Genomic DNA, 23,259 nt, shown 5'->3' with positions numbered 1-23,259 from the left:
AATGAAGTAAGGAAAAGCCTAAGCTGAGAGCTCCTCACAGCGCATGCTCTTTCCAAAGGGAGGTAACCCACCGTGAGGAGTGTTTTTAACAGTAGCTGATAACCTATCCAAGTCCTTGGTTTGACCATGCAAAATGTCTGGACCCCCTGGACAAAAATGTGGAACTTAAAAACCATTTTGCACAAATCTGTAATTTGTGGGCAAACATCATACTTTTGACCCTAAACCCCAGACCACCTGAGACACTGTTTTGGAGCCACCAGCTCGCAAAATGGTTGAAATACTAGCGGCTATCCCATCCAATTTTATTAATTATATAATTAGCGATAAAATTTGCTTTGGACAATACCCACTATACTGCATAAAGCATCTTCTCTGTGGATAGACATAGGAAAGAAAAAACTTAACTACAGAGGAGAAGCAGATCATTTTCAACTAATTTGAATGCGATACCCAAGATTCTGTGTCATGCTCACCGTACTTCAGCAGCATAGTTTTATTAAAAAAATTGGGGGGGGGGGGGGTTTGCATGCACGGTATTTTGTGTAATGTTTATCATACGTAAGCAGTAAGGTTTTCTCTTTTATTTAGAATATTTTTATTTCTGCGAACATTTCACAGTAAATAGCTAAACCTTCGTGTCAGTCAAGAAATTCACCTATCTAGGCAGCATATTGTAACGTGCAGTCCACATCGATGATGAAACCGCTCAAGAATTGCTAAAATAAGTGTCCTTTGGGAGACTACGAGCACATGTGCATGAGCGCAGATGTATCATTCTACAAACAAACCTTAAGGTCAACAGAGACGCTGTGTTGTCAATCCTGATGTATGTTTGCGAAACCTGGACGGTGTAAGGACACAATGCCAATTAGCTGAACCAGGATGTCGGAAGAGCGTCTACCAAAGAAAATGTTATACAACCAAACTGAAGGAGGGAAAGCGATCGCAGGGTGGTCATAGGAAACGCTTTAAAGATTCGCTCAAGTTATCCTCGAAACACATTAACAAACACATTAACATTGAACCTGAATCGCACGCAGGATCGCGCCACCTTTAGCTGCGGGTTTTTAACAGTGGGGAATTGCGGATGCAGTGCAGAAGAGTGGGCAAATTAAATCTCAGAAAAGAGGCACGTCCTCTACTGAACAAGTTAACCCAAGCGGTATTCCTGTCAAGTGTGCCACAGACAGTTAAGACAACAAATTGTCCTGATCAGCCATTCAAGTACTCACAGAAACCAAACTAGTCAGTGAGGCCATAGTCATCGTCGAACTCGAAATACGAACTACAGATAATGATTGAGTCAGTTGGTTTAGAATACAGGTCGGTTCTATGTTCCACTCCAGGAGGGTAAATTGAGTATCCAAATAATATTCAACCTGTTTGATGACTTTGGCTTAAATATAATCGTTTGATGGAAGTTGCTCCAATGATTTCAATAATTTATTTGAAATTGTCGCCCATTTCGATCCATTCTGATTCTATGTCGTCAATGACTAGGCACCAGCTTAGAGGTCTATAGGGTGTCCTACTGAGGAGCTTATAATCGAGTCCCACCATAAACATATTAGCATATGAAGATGCCATTGTAGTGCATATTGCAGTTTTATTCATTTTTGTGGGAAGTGTTGGTTGTTAAATACAACGTTGTTTAACTTAAGAAAATATGTTACAAGTTTGATCAAATAGTTTGTAGACGGGGAAGGAACAGCTCGAACGTTACATGCTTCCTGTCAGACTATGATATGCTAAATATTGGACAAAATATTATCTAGACGGGACGGATCAGTCCCATGCTTTCTTGTAGACTGAGATATGCTAACCGTTTGACCAAATAGTATCTAGACTGGAAGGATCAGTCCCATGTTTCCCTGCAGAATGTGATATGCTAAACGTTTGACCAAATGGTATGTGGCATGTATATTTGACACGAGTAAATTTCTTTTCAAAATATGCCTGGGCTAAGAGTAAAAGAAAGAAAGGGAGCTGACATAACTGATGCCTCTAGAAAAAAAAGAAAGAAAAATAGACAAGATAAATTGAATAATGGTTTGGAACCGAAAATAAATGTTTCACTAAAGCAGGCCCAGATTAATTTTCTCACAAATCAATTTGATAGTTATAGATAAATAATTTACATTATATAAATGGAACCAATTACATGTTAGGTGTTTTATTAAATTAAGTTGATCGATGAATGGAACGTCAAAATGAAAGTACATTCAACATTCAGTATAAAGATCATGCAGATCTACTTAATCCTCAATTGTATTTTCTTGAAAGAGCCAAGAAACTAAGAGAATAGAACCAACTCAAAATTTGTTGTGAATGTGGAAAAATGTCACAAAAGTCTCAATGTTAAGTCATAAAAAGTAATTTCACACTAATTTTATAACTGGAAAAATTCGAGGAAAATATTGTTCACCAAAGTTTTGACTGAAATAGAAATTAATATGTAAAATAACTCAAAATGTATTTCCATGACAACCATAAACACGGATCTAATAAATGTACAATAAATATTCAAGATATATCAAAACTGGAAAATGAATTTATTTTATAAGTCAGTGTTTATGAACCAGTAGATTAAATTATAAAACCAGATAGACTAATGGAAATAAAAAAGACAGGAATTAATATATGATAATAAAATTATAAAACCAGTTAGAATAACGGATATAAAAAAGACAGGAATGAATATATGATAATAAATTCTAAAGAAGGCACTAATAATAATTGACGCCATTTATCACTAGTGTAGAACAAATGATTTTATGAAAACTGGTATTATTCCAAATTAACAAAGACGAAAGAAACTTTTATAAGAAGTGCTTGATTTTTTCTTAATTAAAATTAGAAGAACATAAAAGGTTATTCAACCAAACAACCTATACAATAAATAAAATATCTTAACAGGATCCAGTCGTTACATTTGAAAAATTCTCAAATAAATTAAATTTTCCTTTTGTTATATATTATGATTTTGAAAGTATTATTGGTCGAATTATTACTATAACTTATGACCCAAATACGGTATGGACAATACAATCAGCAAAACATACACAAGCAGGATTTTGCGTTTATCTTAAATCAAAGACTGCATATTTAAATTTATATTTGAAAATAATTGTAGAAACTGTTTATCAACAACTAAGAACCGGTAATGTTATCAAATGAGTATCAAGAAGTAAAGGTAAAAATCATTTTAATTCCACCAATGTATGCTGCATCTGCTAAAATGACTTTGTCTTTAACAAAGAAGACTATAATTCATGAGATTACAATCACTTAACTGGAAGTCTTGCACACCTACAGTGTAAGTTAAATATAAATATTCAAAATGGATTCCAATATTTATTCATAATTTGTCTGGATAAAATCTCATCTGATTATCAAAGTCTTAATAAACTACGATCCCATCATATAGTAATAATACGAAATAATGATGAAAAATATTTTTTTAAATCGTTTAGCAAAGATTTTGAAGTTGTTTGACACAAGATAAACATCAAAGATGATTTTGTGAAAAGAACAATTATATTTCAAGATAGTTATCGGTGCATGTTTATATAATAGTACGGGGAAATAGAGAGCGTAGTGAGAACGTTTTCTGGATTTTTGAAAACATATATTTAGACGTACCAATAGATTTGTAAAAGCAATAATTCTGGATGAGGAGGATTTATCTATACCGTAGAAGAAATTGATGGAAAATTATTATATACACATTAAAAACAAAGAAACACATGCTATTGAGTATTGTAATTTGAGGCTGCATATTGAGTTGGGAATAAAACTAAGAATGCTACATAGAGCTGCTGTGTTGTATAAAGACCCCTGGTTTAATCATACATAGAACTTAATACCTCTCTAAGAAAAGTTATAGGAACAAATATTTTTATGACCAATTTTAAATCGAAGTTTTTGTAATTAGGAATATCATTTTTAACTGCGCTAAGTGAAAAACAATTCTAAACATCGTGTTTTTTTAAAAATTCTTTTATTCTAGTATATTTGTGCTGAAGCCTTATAGGTAGGTGTCTTACTAGTCCGACAAATCACACCCCCCACCCCCAAATCTGTGTTGATACTGATACGATATGTTGGTTCATGTCACCTGTTCATTAAAATGTGCAATTGTTCTGCATGCAGAATATTTCCGGAACAAACCAGTGTACAATTTAAACACTCACCGGTATTTGGATGTAGCCATATCCCGCGAAATTCAAAATGGCCACAGGACATATGCTTGTGCTATTCCACGTTGATTTACAAATCACCAAACATAGGATTTGCTCAGAAAATTGAATGAACATGTCACCAAATGAACCCTTCAGCCGATGGTATATATATATATATACAATTTATTAACAAATAGAGATAAACAGTTTTAGTAATATTAGTATTATGTATAATACACGCTTATTAGAAGAAAAGAAAATAAATTACAAACAAAAAAAAAAAAACAAACAAAATTAATTACAAAGGTAATTGTAAACAACATAAATACTAGTATAATCTTTATAGCTGTTAAAGTGGTTATCAGAACTCAATTTATTTAATAAAAATATAATAAAAATATGGTGTGCATTACGGTTACTATCAAGTATTTTATAAATAATTAATCATATTATCATTTTTAAAGAATTAGTAAACTTATTTTTATGTTATTAGATTATACTTTTACCAATTAAGATTTTCTGCAAAGTAAAATAATATGAAATATTCATATCTAATTGTAAACAGGGGACATAATTCAGAAAAAAAAAGAAAAAAAAATAATAAAAAATTAATAAAAAATTACTAAATGTCATATAGTGTTTTTGAATTTATACCTTTTGGATATACCGTATTAAGACGGTGAATCCAATAGGTTTCCTTTAGTAGACGTTCCATTTCAGAATCAGCTTTAACAATAGGTTGGAAGGAGAAATCTTGCAATGTATGGGAATTTTTGTTAAAATGTATAAAAATTTTGTTATATATATATTGATGTGTGCAGCCAAAATATACTGCTGATTTTTGCAGGTTTTAATGAATAGGCGATATCAGCTTCTAAACCCAAATCAATATGATTAATATGATCACAGGTAAAGGTCTGATTTATCGGCCTAGTGCTTTACTACAACTTCATTTGTATTTACTGCATAATAATTGCATGTATTATTTATGATTATTACGATATAAAGTATGCAGTCATTTAGAGGTACGAGAATCAAGTTAATACAAATTTGATGAAAGCCTTACTTATTTTATAACATAATACTCTTCGGGAATTCTATAACTTGTACTCAACACAATATGATGGGCCATAGTCAAGTCCATACTACTCCTCGGGTATATTGATAACTTGTAACTTGTATTCAACAAAATGTGATGGAGCATGGTCAAATCCATATTACTATTCGGGATCTCTATAACGTGTAACTTGTATTCAACAAAATGTGATGGAGCATAGTCAAGTCCATAATACTCCTTGGGGTTCTTGATAATGTGTAACTTGTGTTCAACGAAATGTGATGGAGAATAGTCAAGTCCATATTACTATTCGGCATCTCTACAACATGTAACTTGCATTCAACACAACATGCTTGAGCACAGTTAAGTTCATAATACTCCTCGGGGATCACTACAACATGTAACTTGTATTCAACGAAATGTGATGGATCATCGTCATTAGTTTAATAATATCGTTAATTGTTATACTCTTTACTCTCATATATATGTTTAATTTAGTTGGTGAGTTCTCGTTTTCTGGTGTATCGGTATCAGTTCTTTTATTTGATCCTAAAGTCTTTTGAACTACGTCTTATTTATTTCATCAGTTTGTATTACCTTTTGTTCTATATCATTAAAAATTACTTCTTCATCGTTCCACCGTTTTGTTTAATTCGTCAATGCTTCCTTGTGCCACACCAATATCATTAAAAAGTTATTGTTTTTATATACTTAACTATATGTTAGTACTTTATCATTCCAGTTTAAAGTCATCAACTAAGATTTTAATATCGTCATTAAATTGTTTGCCAGTACTGCTGTACATTCTGTACAGGTCCTGCGTTAGTTTCCTCACCTACAGCTTGTAAAATTTGTTTTTAATATGTCTATAGAACAATGTACATCTTGGCGAAAAAATATCTCGAGGGTCTGAAATCTTTTCCTTGTTATCATCTGGGTTTCTTTTTTTTGGGGGGGGGGGCAATTATGAGAGTTTAGTAGATTTTCTGTTATACATTGATCCACTGATGCGGTTTTCTTATCATTTTCTTCTCTCCATGCTTTATCTCTTATATTAGTAGCCTCTACAGTATTTAAGCGTCAGCACGTTTCTGTACTAAACCTTCTTTTATAGCTGCTTCAAAATCTTCTATAGGATCAGGTAGTTTTATAGTATGACTGTTGTTCAAGTTTAAGTCATTGTTTAGTGTTTGACTTAGTTTTTCGTCTTTTTCGTCATTCTTTATGAATTTAGAACTAAAACCACTAAGTCTATTAAACATGCTTATTTAATTTATTTAACGCAGATAGGCAACTTATTGCAGGAACTTCGCGATAGCAAATTCTGAAGATATATGTAATTGACGTACCATTAAAATATAAATTACTTTCGTATCTTCGTCTTTGATTTTAATTTTATTCTCCGTATAGTACGGCTTTGTAATTGTTTATCTGAACTATTAACAACCATGAAAATATTTTAGTAGGTAGGCATGCTAATAGAGTTAAGCACGAGCAGTTACAATAATTTGATGTATTGCTTTGTTGATCATGAAAAATTTAAGAATATTCAGGATTTAAAAATCTTTAGGATGTATCTGCTTCGGTAGATGTATTCAAAGACCAAACACAATTAAATCCTAATAACTTAATAGTTGTAGCCTGTGTAATTATTGCTCCGAGTTATTAAAACTCTAGAGTTATGTCTCCATCATTGAAAATCTATGCTTTCTTCATGACAGCCACCAGCAAATATTCCTTCTGTGGCTCTGTGGCTTTTTTCATATGCATGAATATAAAAACCATCCGGTATTTATGTAGTTTTGGTTTCATTTTTATCCGTTATATAGTTGAATTTATTGGGTCTTTAATCGTTTGCAATAGTGTGATAATCAACTATAAAATATATTCTCCATAGCGAAATGTATAATTTACCATCTGTTATCAATGGGATTTTAAAATTATATTTATTGTTTAGACTTTTCTTCCATTGTAATGTAATTAGACTTTGTCATTAAATAACGAGAAGCATTGTGAAACAGTCATAGAGAAGGCAGTCCTTTCCTTCTTAAGTTCTTCTAACCAGTTATTATATTCACTATCATATTAAATTCACCGTGACTTATGTCATTGTCTTTTATTGCTTTACTCGTCATTTCGTCGATAGTATTCGACTTAGTTGCAGCAGAGGTTACAATTCCATCTTGTTTTAAATCTGTATTATATACCAGCTTGTATTTTACTGCTCTTGCCTCAAACAATAGTAAAGTTGCACCAAACCCTCAAAAGCTAGAGATATAGAACAGAAATAAGAAACCTTTATAGATTTGACGTATACTAACAACATAGTCAAATCAATACATAATTCATATAAAATACACCGTGCCATAAATGAATGAATAAATGAATAGTTAATAGCGACAGAAATATGTGTAGATGTATATCTTGAGAGAGAGAGAGAGAGAGAGAGAGAGAGAGAGAGAGATTGGTAATAGACAGCGTCAGTGCTTCAGCTTTTTCATCGATCGAGTTTTGTTTGGTGAGTCCAGTAGTAATACCATTCAAGTGTTACTCCCATTCACCAATGTTTCATTGCATATCTGGAAGGACCACGATTTTACAATCAGGATTCCATTTATGCTGTAGTATTGTAAAATTCATACATTTCTGGCAATTAAGTGCTGTTTTAATGCGGACCATGGACTATGATTTGAAAATTCTGTAAATCTCTGTTCTCTGAGCCTTTTAATGAAAGAAAAGTTATTTTTAACAGTCGAAACATAATCAGACCTATTTCATCTATTCCGGTGTGAAAAGTGTGTATTATTGTGAAACATGTGTATCGTATCTATATCACCTAATTTCACATGCTTTCTTAATTATTTTGAATCTATTTTATCCAAATCCTTAACGGTTAATTTCTGTTTGTAGGCTTCTGCTTTTTTTCATATACAGTACTAGCAGAGCAAATATCGCCTTAGATTCTAAAAATAGAATTCAGTGTTGATCCATTTAAATACTGTGAAATGTAGGTTATAATTACCGTGTTCTAGAACCACATTATGAATCTTATCCAATGCGCACTCCTCACCCTGAAACCAGCTGGACAACTAACAACCCCTACATCAACAGTTCCAACAGACATTTCTTGATCTATACATTGCAGATACTTGACGTAATTTTAGTTTAGGTGATCATGGGTAAAATTAAATCAAACTCAATTAAAAATTAGAAATAAAACATTACGAAAAATTTCACAAGTCTGGTGTTGAATTTTCCGAGATTAATAACCCCACTCAGAAAAATGTTACCATTCAACAGCATAACTAATAAGTCAAGTGAAAGTGCAATACATAGGTTGGAACAGAACACGATTCATTTGGAGTAACAAAAATCTCATTTAAACAGAAAATGGATACATTTAACAATAATATTATGGATACAAATTTCATCATGATCGTCTTTAAATAAGCAAAAAAAAAACATACGAATTTAATTTATGGAAACATTAGTTTTACGAATCAAATGAAAAAACATTTAACAAATAAATTCGAGAAAACACCTATGACCAGAGAAGGAAATATTCGTTGGTTCTATACTGATCAAGAATACAGGGAATTAAGACGTTGTGTGACTGCTGGTGATTTTGTAAATTGAAAAATATTATCAACTAAAACCTATCTCGACTCATTTAAAAACAACATAATGAAAATTAAAGGAAAAGATATTGCTATAGAACACTACTGAGCTCCGAAAGCCTAATTAAATAACTTATTAGAAAGTGTTTTCAGTAAAAGAGCACAGATGGTTGGCCTTTAAAAGATATAGAAAATAATTGACGAATTATTACACGCTATTTATCAACGTCTGCAACCTCTGTATTTACAGTAGCATTTATTCCTAGTTTAAATGAATCTGAAGACTTTAGTAAATTATTGTCATAACCTAGTACACTATCCATACTGGGTTATAAAAGTACGCCTTCACCACCAAAGGCATATTCTTTTCTAACTTCTGAGCCTCAAATACATTGTTGAAATCTTATTTTAATGTTTTCATCTGAATCACAACCATTTTCAATTAAAATTATAAATCCAAGCATTCTTTTTCCTGTGTCGTGAACAGTATACCCAGATTCCGTAACATATTGTATATTTTGTACTTAATAACCCAAAATAGAAATCATGTTGTCTAATTGTCTCATTTAGAAGCGCTATTCCTTCATTTGTTTGTCTGGTGCTATCTTGAAGAAAAAATAAGAGCATGCTATTTCTTTTGCTGTTATTTCAGAGTTATATTGTTCAGGACTGTGTTGCATACATCATCTTCAATTTCACCATTAGTTTAGTTCACACGTATCCTGTCTATTTTTCCCATTCTCAGTCATGTCCTTACATATTAAACTGTGTTGCAGGACACAGTTAATGTACGCTACTTGTTAGTTTTCTAAATTTGAATGCAAAAGTTAAATTATATAATAGTTTTTCTTTAACTTTCTGGATTAACTGCATAGTTAATAGGGGTCATAGCATTTTAAATAATAAACTTGGGTGGAATAGACGCTAACTTGTGATATCCTATCTGAGCTGATTGGCGGGCCGTTGGCACTAGGACACTGGTTGGTTACCGTGGCCTGGCGCTTAAGGCAAATAATGGGCCATTGGTCACAAAATTCGAAATTTGTACGAACACACACACATGCTTTAAGTCGTAAAAGGTCATTATATCAGTGCTTTAAGCAACATTTTTCAGAAGTATACTAAAATGGCAAAAAAAACTATCAGGGTATAGATTTCAGGGTCGAACATTAGTCGGTTGGCTCGGGACGTAAGAGTTATACATTACGCTCGATCTCGTGTCTTAAATGAATGATATCACACGTAGAACTATGGCGATCTATACAACAATGCACGACATACGTCTTGCTTTATATTTCACTAACTGTTCATTTTGAAGTTGTTGTTTATACCCAAACTATAAGACAGGTTTATGTGTAGCATTAAAAATCCCTTATACGGACACACACACACACACACTATATATATATATATATATATATATATATATATATATATATATATATATATATATATATATATATATATATATATATATGAACTTGCACGTATGTAGCGGCAAAAGAGGAGGAGAATGAGCGTGTTAGTTTTATCAGCAATACGAATGTGCATAATAATAAGATACAAACAGTAGTTACAACTACATCAAGAGTTTTCGGAAATTTTCAGCACTTTTGGTTTCTTTCCTTACAAGATTATTTACTTACTTTTTCTCCCAATATGATAGCGGCGGTGGGGGGGCAGGCTAAGTATGCATTTTCGTGCTGACAGAGTTACATGAATTCCTGGATTTATGTCTCTAGCGCATGGTGCCAATTAAAAGTAAAGTTCTAAACATGTAGATACCAGATGTAAAATTCTGCAGACATATACAATGAAAGATAAGGTAAAATAATCCTCAAAAAGATATGGTCAAATTTTTTAAAATATAAACCGCATTCCTTCGAAAAGTCCGACATTTTCTTTGCTGGTACATTTTCATCATCATAACATTCCTTAACTGAATTCACAACTTCTGTCCCACAGGATGAAGTCGATATGCTCCACAGGAATGTGTTCAGCTTCAGTGAACATTGGCAGCATATGCACTCTGGTCGAGGTTCATCATTGAAGAGGTATGCATGAGTAAAATTTTCACAGATAAATTGTGATTGGTCATGTGTCGTACGTCATAATTTCATAGATAATATAGAATCTTGTTTGTAACCTAAATTCCATTTACACCTATTGAGAGAATCATTAGTCATACTGATACTGATAAAGATTATGTTGTAACCTAAATTCCATTTTCACCTATTGAGAGAATCATTAGTCATACTGATACTGATAAAGATTATGTTGTAACCTAAATTCCATTTACACCTATTGAGAGAATCATTAGTCATACTGATACTGATAAAGATTATGTTGTAACCTAAATTCCATTTTCACCTATTGAGAGAATCATTAGTCATACTGATACTGATAAAGATTATGTTGTAACCTAAATTCCATTTACACCTATTGAGAGAATCATTAGTCATACTGATACTGATAAAGATTATGTTGTAACCTAAATTCCATTTACACCTATTGAGAGAATCATTAGTCATACTGATACTGATAAAGATTATGTTGTAACCTAAATTCCATTTTCACCTATTGAGAGAATCATTAGTCATACTGATACTGATAAAGATCATGTTGTAACCTAAATTCCATTTTCACCTATTGAGAGAATCATTAGTCATACTGATACTGATAAAGATTATGTTGTAACCTAAATTCCATTTACACCTATTGAGAGAATCATTAGTCATACTGATACTGATAAAGATTATGTTGTAACCTAAATTCCATTTACACCTATTGAGAGAATCATTAGTCATACTGATACTGATAAAGATTATGTTGTAACCTAAATTCCATTTACACCTATTGAGAGAATCATTAGTCATACTGATACTGATAAAGATTATGTTGTAACCTAAATTCCATTTTCACCTATTGAGAGAATCATTAGTCATACTGATACTGATAAAGATTATGTTGTAACCTAAATTCCATTTACACCTATTGAGAGAATCATTAGTCATACTGATACTGATAAAGATTATGTTGTAACCTAAATTCCATTTTCACCTATTGAGAGAATCATTAGTCATACTGATACTGATAAAGATCATGTTGTAACCTAAATTCCATTTTCACCTATTGAGAGAATCATTAGTCATACTGATACTGATAAAGATTATGTTGTAACCTAAATTCCATTTTCACCTATTGAGAGAATCATTAGTCATACTGATACTGATAAAGATTATGTTGTAACCTAAATTCCATTTTCACCTATTGAGAGAATCATTAGTCATACTGATACTGATAAAGATTATGTTGTAACCTAAATTCCATTTTCACCTATTGAGAGAATCATTAGTCATACTGATACTGATAAAGATCATGTTGTAACCTAAATTCCATTTACACCTATTGAGAGAATCATTAGTCATACTGATACTGATAAAGATTATGTTGTAACCTAAATTCAGTTGAGGAATCATAAATCATGCTATCATAGGTAATATGGGAGCCTGATTGAAACCAAATTCCATCTACCTAGTGAGAAAGGGTCTGTCATAAGACATACTGTCGTATGTAATACGGATTTCTGCATGTAACCTAAATTGCATTTTCAATATATGGGTTTCTGCATGTAACCTAAGTTTCATATACAATATATGGGATTCTGCTTGTAACCTAAATTCCATCTATGCCGGTTGTGGAAGGGTCATAAGACATACAGTAGTATCATAAAGGCGGTTTTGTACCTTTTACGGATCTAGGTCACGACCCTTACCCCCCCCCCCCCATGAATCGGTCCTCATATCACGCGCACATGCCCATGCGTAAACATTACCCACAGGTGCCCGACAAGTGGAAAGTCGTGTGGGGTAGAAGTCTTCAACCTAGATCAATAATCAACAAGACCTTAGGTTCACTATCATGGTTCACGCACGCGACAACTAGATAACATGCTTTGCATCAATGCTTGCTCTGACACAATGTAATAACACGAGTTTGGAAATGTTTCACAGACAGAATCTCTTAATAGCATTTTAGTTTTTAGTGCAGGCACAAATATTTGCAGTTCTGGCATACCGATCAATATTTGCAATATTGATATAAATTAGTATTTTTATTTGCGGGGACTGGCTCTTGTATCAGGATGTATTCGATTCTGCTTCTCGCGTGCCATTCAATTCTTAGTAAAAAAATAGACTTTATCAAGGAATGAATTATTTTGTCGTGCCAATATCTCAAAGCGAAATTGTACATCTATAGTCCTTATACAAGAGCCAGCCAAAATGGATACTCACCAGTGTGAAAGCGACTCAAATTATTGGCTGGTGGAAGTGCTAGCAAATATTTGAGAGACCTAAAATTATTATTCCAAGACTGTGTATGCTTACTATTATACGGGACCGTGTATGGATGTGCATAGCTTACGCCATAGAATAGTAATTCAGAATGGCGTAGAATTATTATTGGTTAAATATAGGGAGGGTGCGTGCGCATTTTTCCATCAGCCTCTTCAAGTATGATATTTTTCATTTACTTCCTAAGTGTATGCGGTGGCCGAGTTAGTTAATGTGTTTTACTGCTGATCAGGTTATTGCTGGCTCGAGTCCCGCTGGCGGCAAATAGTACTTTCTTAATAACGGAGACAATAACGAATCTTCAGTTCAGAAAGTCGGTCTGATGATGTAAGTTCGATGTCAATACAAACACGAAGCACGCATAATTGTTAAGACGTTCTTGGCTTGAAAAACCTCTGGACCTTCTAGTATGTTGTTTGGCACGTTAGAAGCTTATGTGAGGGTTGCATTCAAACTACTGTAATTGATATAGACTACACATATCGATTGAACGTATGAACTTCGTTTGTAACAGTTGACAAATGGTAGCGTGCCTATAATCTCAAAGATACCAATCCACAAGCAAAACTTGAGTGGAGATATTTCATTTATATTAAGCAACTATTGAGGCATATATTATACTGGATAAACGTTCACAGATTGATGCGCATAGTAATCTTAAAGAATTTATGAGCTGTTATCAAACCTTACTGAAAAGATTAAATCACTTTTTTGCCTAAATGCGTCACACATATTTGTCAAAGGTGCTCAAAAGATGTTGCGTGACTTTTCAAACACGTATCTGGAATATCTTGAAAAATTAATCGACTGGGAAATTATCTCAACAACATAAACTTGTCTCGGGACGGTATTTCCGTCGATTATGAATATGCAAACAACGCCTTGACCTCCTTCTAAGTCCCCTGGTACATACAGATACCAAACGAATTGTTTCTGAGTGGATCTAACGGCGGTGGCTGTGAAATCATTTTGTATATAATGGTGACAGCCTTCTATGGAAATGCCTGAGCAGGTTTTAACCCAATTTGTGTGTGTGTGTGTGTGTGGTTTCATTATTTCGTGATTGAATGACTATCGAAATCGTGTTACCCAGCCACGTTATCATTCTGCGATCCGTGTCAATAATTCCTACGCATACTGATGTCCGAATAACCGTTCTACAATAGCCTGGTCGCGATATATGCTAAAATCCGCACCTCATGTTTTCTTAGAAACGTAGAAACAGCTTCAAAAAATGCTTTACCTGGATCGACTTGCAATATCAGCGCATCAACTGCACTTGTTGAATTTTTAGACTTCAACGGTTTAGCTTCTTTGCATCTGCTTGCAGCATATACGTTATTCAATGCGTACTTGTATATTCGTTCCCCCCTCCCCACGAGATCATGTGGCGGAAAAAAGTAATCTGAAGAACTTCATTAGGTGTTTTGACATCAAACCATTCACGCGAAATCTTTCTTGACGTGGGTAGGTTAATTTACCACAGCGCCTGTCAACTAGAGCAATCCAGTTGGTGACTCTTGCCATGCTCGCTAACTTTTTCACATTTCAACTCTCCAAACAACTGCGTGGCCTGAAGTAGATCGCGGCTAGATTCCTTATATCAATATGTTATATCTCCAAGTATCACACAAGCAGCGACCAAGAGCAATCTCAGCCTTTATCCCAACTTTGATGATTCTTCTAGCGAATCTTTCTTCAAACGTAGGATTGATGGCGTTAAAGTCATCAATACGATCTATGTTGGCGTGTGCAGATATCGCTCGATGTTTTGTCAGGAAGATTATGTCTGTAGCATGCAACATCGACACGATTTATATGTACTTCTCTGGTCTTTGTGTCGGTCATAGAATCAAGTCGTTTATCTAGTCGAGAACCATTACAGTAGTGATTGCATCGAGAGAGAGAGATAGGGAGAGAGATATATACTTTTCACTAGGATATTTACTCCACGTTGCTCTGGATAGCTTAGAGACGACTTTATCATCGACCCTGCGCGTGAGAGGCATTCGCGTCTTTGGCCGGTGTGCCTGAAAGATCCCACAAACGTGCACTTCTTTGCTCCACATCGAACACAAATTCCAGTGATCTCAACTCAACCGTTATGTGTTTGAACCAGTGTTCTATTTACAGTACAAGTTTTCAACGTGCATCACACACAGTATGAAGATACGCGTGTGTTATGCAACAAGTGTTATTCAATATGGCATCACGGAAGAGAAAATTCACCGTCATTGGCTTTTCTGCGCCGGCAAAACCCATGTTACACAAGCGCGGTGATATGTTTCCAAACTCAGTTTGCGCGTTTATTATTCGCAGAGAATGATCGGGGAAAAACTCAACAGTTGGTGAATATGATTTTGAGATGACTGACATGGGGTCAGTTGTATAAAATTGCGAAATCAGCGGATGCTCAGCTGTGTTATTATGTACCCGGAGAGTTTACTGTAACTCTCCATTCACTACCAAGAAGCAAATCTTCCACTGTTGACATCCTTTCAACAATAGCTGAAGCTCCTATCATTGACGACCTTGATTTAAGTAATGATAATCTTGTTGTTTACGACGATGTGATGATTGAATACCAACACAATCTCGCGAGACTATTTTCCCGTGGTCTACAAAGAAACCCAGATATGTTCTGTGTCGCACAACGATACGCACACGTGCCTAACGTGATACAAGACAACTGCAGCGTGTTGATGATATTTCACGGCATTGATGCGCATGGACTCGCAAATATTCACTGGACTTTGCGTGCCACCGCCACCTCGTGGGATGAGTTTCGTAATATGTTTGAAGTTGCCCAAGACCCTCATAGATTCCTCACTATTGACTTGACTGGTGGTTCTGGACATGGTAATCGAAATCACTATGATAAATATAATATCAAAACATACTAGTGATGTTAAAGCAGAGTATGGGAAGCGACGTCGTCAAGCTGCCCATGAACACCTGGAAATGACTCGTAATGATATGGCCGGCCGCAACCGTGTCTAACATAAGTTACAGTCGAGACCGACTGCACGAAAAGATCACACAATGGGTTTTGAACAAATGTTTCCTCCGCTGATTAAACCCACGCGTGAGACCACTGAATAAAGTGAAAAAAGTTGCAGAAACCACCACAGCGATAGAAGGTCCGGTTGCCCTTGGGAGCTCTGTGATCCAAGAAGCCATGGACGCCGCAGTCTAATATTTTCAACGACATAAGCTAATAAAGGTCGAGCAGGAGGTTGAAAAATTGCCGTTTCTTTTCCTAACGACTGCAGAGATAATGAAACGAAATAATATTGTAAAATAAATACCGACGATGTAACATCTGACAATTGGGTTAAGTGGTCATATTGAGGAAAAGTTTAAAACGTTTTCGGCAAAAGAGTGGAAGGAAATATTATTATAAATTATAAAATTCGAAACACGAGTCAAAAAGTTGTTGAGGAAAAGAATAAGCTGGTGAAGGTATCTGTGATTGCGCGACCGCATTACGTAATTAATGAGTCTGTATCAATTTGCCAGCGGTTATTCGCCAACAACAACATGGACCCAGGCATGATTCGCAAGTTGTTGCATAAATTTGTTGAAGTCATCTGTGATGTATACCACACCGATGATGAATTCTGAGGAGATTCTTCGCTAAAATACAACTCAGAACATCACCTCTATGATTAAGATCTCATCAACAAAACCAGAATTGTATGCGACTTTAGGTCACACACTCGAGATCGCATTGGCGTCACTTGGCGTGTATTACAGATAGCCTAATATCCAGTCGCGACTGTTCGGGGATCTTGACGCGAATAACTTCCTGGTCTCCTCGCCAGACGGTGTATCAGCTTGAGGTACTGTAGAACTTTCAACAGGTTCATATTATAATGCCTTAATCAATGAGTAGGTTTAACAGAGGGTTTTGATGGTGACCGGCAAAGACGGACGTTCACGACCTAACACTAGGCTTCGTCATGTCAGCTGAATATCTGTACTATATGGTTAACATCAGACATTCGTCTTTGAGAACTGTCATTGGTTGACCAGTGATATTACCGAAAATAAACAAATTCTGTTTGCAGGACTAGCAGGGTCTTGATACCATATCGCGTCAGACATCCTGATTACATCGACGATGGGGGCCAGTTTTATATGTCACACCATCAGTTATAGTCATGAATCTTAAGCCACGACAACGCAAGCGGGTAAGGGTTACATATTGTTGGTGTTTTCACAAACTGTGAAGCCAGTTGATTAGCTATTGATGACTCTCGCGTCATAATGATCCGTAGACACATATTCATGTTGCCCTTGTGTAACAGGACGGGCACAAGGTAAATCTCACTGGAGAGACCTCAACAATAAAACTGTACAATAGTGACCAATCTGGTATTGAATATTACATATTCGAGAAACCCCACTTATAAGGCATATTGCGGAAATGACCTTCCTGATGTTCTACCGAAATTATATATTTGCGTACCAAAGGTCCTCTGTGTCCTGGCCTCGCGCGCTGAACCAATTGCTAAACAGATTGCAATGCGAGTCGTTGAAAACATTAAAACACTACTGCAGATCAGTTCAAAAAATCTGGGATTGTAGGCGGTTTAATCAATTCAAGATTGACTGCAACGATTAGTGACTAGAGCACCATCAAAAGTTCCAATTACACTGCCATCAACAGCAATAATGGCAGCTCCAGTTAGTAAAATCATCAACGAAGCGCGTCAAATTACTCTCATTCAGCCACCCGAGCATTCCAACAACAGAAACTTATCCGAGAGGATCATGTGTCAATGTTTTGATGCCAGTTCACGTATGTATATAGCTTGTGATATGCACTTGCGATCTGATTGTCTGCAAAGTCAGCCAAAGTTTCTTCAGTTGGTTCCTGGTAACCTGCAGTTAGAAGTAACCGCAGAATACAGACCTGGTTTGTAAAATATCATCGCACTATGACTCAAATTAGGAAGTAAACCTGTAACGCTTTCAAAATTAATGTCCACTCACGATGTTAAGGTTGACCTTAATTCAAAGCAGCTGGCGAAAATAAAGACCATAATACGAATAAATTTTGTCTCTGTGTAGTTGACTAAAACAAAACGTAATCAGCTTAATGCGGAATACGAAAGTACATTTCAGCGACATTAAAATTATCCAAGTCATAGGTGGCACAAATGCAAAATGCTTGTTCATTTTGTCCATTCCTCCCAGCCATTCCGGTGTTGTTGGCAACTACGTCATCAGCGGTTGCAAAAGCAGCTGCATTAGGGGCCGACAGAACTGCAACCTGAATGACTCTTACAAAAAAGCAGTGGGTGGAACATTTCTTCGGTTACCCGAGACAACTCGCAGAATAACCTCAGGCATAGATCTTCAACTACCCAGTTCAACTCGCGACAAGCTATGCTAACTTTAACCAATTTTGATTTATTCGTTATGGCAGCGTCAGTCAAGTATTTATGAGGTGAAGACGGATTTGCGAAACCGGCATCATTAACTTGGATTTATCTACATAACATGATACACTTTGGGTCGAATAGGTGTTTTCTTTTAAACTTTTTTTATCTTGACTCTTACTAGCTTGTACCTTCTCTTGAAGTCGTTGATTATTTAAAACGAGGCTGCGGACGACAATCAATACTGTATTCTACTCTGCCGCTACTAACTCGACTGAACGGGCCACTGTGTGGACATCTTGTTACTAACGTGTTGTGTGCAGTTTAATATTCATAAACACCGCAAGCGCTTTTTGATTTTATCTCCTCATTTAGAAAGTACAATTAATATTATATGAAATATCTATTAAAAGTTACGGACGCTATTCATAACTACGCGGCCTTGTTGTGGACTTGAGCAGGTGCCTTACCATATGGGATTTGACTGGGTTTTCCAGCTGGGTTGCTGCTAACGTCTACCCGGACGAGCTTATGATTAATGAAGATCGAACTTGAAATCTGAGAACATCATATGTGGACATTAAATATATATTTTATGAAGCCGCTAGAAGCCGTAGTGAAACAAAAACTTGCTGAAATCAAGGAGAACCAGGAAATCATAGACTCTGGTATGTTTGTTGGTTTTATCAAAGACTGCGTCGATTATACCAATACAGAGATAAAACAATATGTGGATGTAAAGATTGCTGAGGTGCCATTACAACCACGTAAAGTATCTTCTTAGAGACAAATTCAAGAAATATTAACTAAAGAAGCACAGGATAAAACTGCCCAAACAACCTTCGCAAATGGCCGACATGCTTTTCGTCCTCTTGCCAGTGGTTTTGATAATCCTAAACATCATATCTTAAAAGTGCGCGAATCTTGATCATACTTGTTTATCATAACCGAAAATAATTGCGAGTGGAACCAAACTGATATTTTAATAAATGATCAGCGGTATCATAATTTGCTAAGAACAACAAAATCGGCGTTGATGTTCTTTACGATTTTTACACATTTACAGTATCAACAACATTAATCGCCAGAGATGAAATTGAGTTTGAAGGAATAAACATCTATTTAAACGGGTTCTTAGCCGTCTTTGGCGTATTTGTTTAAGATTTCTTACTCAGTGTAAGTGATGTATTCTGACCGCGGTGATGAAATTGCTAATTTGTGGACGGGATGTTTGACCAACTAATAGCGGATGCAAAAATCGATAGTAATATTGTTTCACTTGTTGATGTATATCTGCTTCACAATGGTGTTACCAGACCCATATTTATGCTTAAATATAATTTAAGCAAATGTAAAATAGTTGTAACCAACCTAACATATCACAACCAATTCTAGGCCAGCTTGAAGCTATAGCATAGCACGTGAAAACACCGGGCGCAAAATATAGAGGCATGCGTAAAAACGCTCAGGGATTCTCTCTATAACGAGGAAGTGGGCTTCACCAACAAATCTAACCTGATTGAATTCCCTTTTGATTATGTTACACCAACATTAACTCAACCGAGAGGAGAAAAATCTTGACTGATATTTAACAAGGTCGCACTTATTCGGGTTACAGTGTCTGGACGAAGAGAAGGTTCGTTTCAGTGGCGTAACTGGTTTGTTTCTATATGAGCATGGCGTTAGGGCCCCAGAACTCAGAATCACCGGAGACTTAAATATTCTTCAGACGTAGATTTTTATATATTTGTATGGCAATTGAACCAGTAAAAAAACAGAATAATTGGTTAGAAGTACGCGTGTGCGTGTAAGCCCTGAATGTTATAAATCTGGACAGGGTCTGCAATTATACTACGTGATAACATTATTATAAGAAGAGCTATGATAGACTCTCAATGTTACCGACGCGAGAAAATAATTGTAAAGGAACAATAGCTGCGAGTAAAATACAAACTCATGTGTGTAGTCGTAGATGTTATTTACGGAATCGTCCCCGCCACCACGGTTGACCCTGGTGCGGCGGAAATCACGACTACATTAACTCTTACAGGCATACCATTCAATATTGTTGTTGGAAACATATAGTAGTTACTGGTGTGACTGCCGGTGTTGGTAAAATAAACTCGTCAAAGCTGCATTCGCGATTACGTGTCTATTTCGAACTTATCGCGACGGCACAAAGCAGTCTCAATACAATTACCAAACTATAATCGATGGTAATTGCGGATAAAACGATTACCATTGCTGAATTCGAGACTTTGTTGGCGGAAAAGGAAAGGCAACGGCAACTCCAAGCACAGATACGAAATCAAGGTATAATGGATTTGCAGGCAGTAAAAATCGAGTAGTTTCATTTTAAAACCTAAAAACTATATAAACACCAGGAAAACAAGCAGACCTTCCACATCAAACTAATGTGGAAAAACAGCGCCTGCATAGTTCCATTCCTGTAAAATAAGCACAAGAAACGTATGGAATCGACTCGATCAGATTATATCAAATGGGGACGATCTAAAATATTGCCCAACTATAAATAAATATCATCTGGTATCAACATACTAACCATACTTGAAAATATTAAGTCCATAAAACATCTGATATCGAAAACAATATCTACATCCCATAAATGATGGTATGAAGTCAATGAAAACATCTGATATAAACAAAAATATCTTCAGCCTATAGTTGATACTATCCAAATAATAATGAATGAATTCAGTATTGTGGAAAAGAAAATATCAAAGCTGGATGAAACAATATCAGCATCCGACGAAAATATTATGATACCATTACAAAAGCTCCTTACAGCTGCAATGCTTCAGCAGTAGCCAGATGCTTTACTATAAAAATCCGAGAACATTTTATGGAACACTGACGGAGAAGAAAAAAAAAAACGGGCAAACGGTTGACAGAATTGTTAGGTGAAGTTAAACAATAAGTCGAGCAAGACAGGCGGGATAACCCGTCGGTGTACCAGTCGGTTTGTTCGCCATGCGAGCAATGATGCAAATCATGCATCCACTAGTTCTGGCCCTGAACCAAGGTTGTGGACCGTATGGTCCTTGCGGACCGTGTACATAGTAGTATAAGAATAACGATTACGTTGATTATTGATCTAGGTCAAAGTCTTCTACCCCAAATAACTTTCCTCCTGCAGGGAAACCTGTGAGTAACGTTCATGAGTGGGCATGTGTGCGTGTTACGATGACAAATTCATGGGGAGGGGGACAAGAAAGGTCTGACCTATATATGTAAATAGATATAAAACCACTATTATTATACTACTAATACTGTCATGCGTAATACGGGATCTTGATTGTAACCTGAATTCCACCTCCACCTATCGAGTCCATCTCAACTAGAATATTTCAAACATCTTACCTTGTAGACACACGATCAATGCAAATATCCAAAAGATCTTTCCCACACATGTCTCCATTACAGCGATCTATAATAAAACATATTTAAATTATAATCGTCGTAACAGTTCTTTTCATGATCGTCATTATTATCATCATTATAAGTATCATCATCTAACACCAGTGGTAGCGGCTGGGACATCAATAATCAACAAGTTTGTTTGCGGGCTTCTGCCAAAGCGAAAAGGTAACACAAATTTTATACAAATGAAAAACGTGCTTCCAGGAACCTTATACCTGAAGAGAAAATTGACTCACCAACATTTATCTTGTCTCTTGTGCCGATATTTAAGATCTAGGCCCAGTCAGAAGCAATGTCAATTGAATCACTTTATTTTAAACCACTTTTTAGTAGTATTTTCTTATCTGACCCAGTTACATATTTTCGTCTATGCAGTTGCACTTGGAAATACCATATGTAATCCTACAAATAGTCGTCGATTATTAATCCGTATTCATTTGCAAATTGCACGACAAAAGACATACATCACATAAACAATCAATAGGAATCTGAACTAACGATATTAAACGCAACCATCATGCATTGTTTACGTTTTCTTTTTGTATTTTTTTTTCAACTAAAGAAATTGCTTTGCATGATTAATACTCATATTAATGACAAATAGTCGATTAAAGTCAATGTTCTAATGTACTTTGATTCATCTTTATTTAGTTGGAAACTGTAAACTGATATTTTACGTCTTTTTGTCTATTTCATGTGCACATCGTATGCAACATTGCATGCATGCTCGAAATTTCATATATAAAGTTATATTTTCGTTTTTTTAAGTTCTTGAGAAGGACAAAAGATTATCTGCAATGGTAATTTCACACCAGATTTGCAAATTAGGCTCGCCATTTAAAGGTACAGTACGGTAATCTCGACAACACCACACAATCTAGTTCAACTCCGATTTGAACATTGCTCAGCCATTTCTGTCATATTTTCGACTTGACGAAAGTGGACGAGAATGTTCAGACTGGTTCAGCTTGTATCGAATGCGACTTAGCAAGGTACTCTGACTTCCATTATGTTCCACACACGAGGCCCTGCTCGCAACGCTGAATGGCCTATACCCGTGGAAATTCAAGAAGGCGGAAGGAATACAAAAATGCGTTGGCAAAAGAAAAGAACACATAAAATCAGTTATTTCCAGCTGTTGTATTAGTCACAACTATGTCAACTAAAGAAGTATTGCGTGCTTATTTAAAGTGTCACTATTCAGTGGTCATTTTCAGC

At 35.4% G+C, this 23,259-nt stretch overlaps 1 protein-coding gene across 1 annotated transcript in view; it reads right to left on the bottom strand.

The window, feature by feature from the left end:
* The window catches only part of LOC149786129 (uncharacterized), a 68,472-nt gene extending 46,111 nt beyond the window's left edge, over nucleotides 1-22,361 (bottom strand). Inside the window, exons 1-2 of the mRNA XM_089978149.1 lie at nucleotides 22,278-22,361; nucleotides 21,982-22,048 (exon numbers count right to left, since the gene is read on the bottom strand). Coding sequence (XP_089834275.1) covers nucleotides 21,982-22,048; nucleotides 22,278-22,283 — 73 coding nt within the window. The 5' untranslated portion in view covers nucleotides 22,284-22,361. The remainder of the gene's footprint in view (nucleotides 1-21,981; nucleotides 22,049-22,277) is intronic.
* Nucleotides 22,362-23,259: the final 898 nt, after the last annotated feature.

This window comes from Sinohyriopsis cumingii, chromosome 12 (genome assembly GCF_028554795.1).
Source record: "Sinohyriopsis cumingii isolate HCF-2022 chromosome 12, ASM2855479v2, whole genome shotgun sequence".
In the NCBI taxonomy this organism is placed as follows: domain Eukaryota; kingdom Metazoa; phylum Mollusca; class Bivalvia; order Unionida; family Unionidae; genus Sinohyriopsis; species Sinohyriopsis cumingii.
Note: the sequence above shows the minus strand (reverse complement) of the source record. Positions and strands in the feature narration are given on the sequence as shown.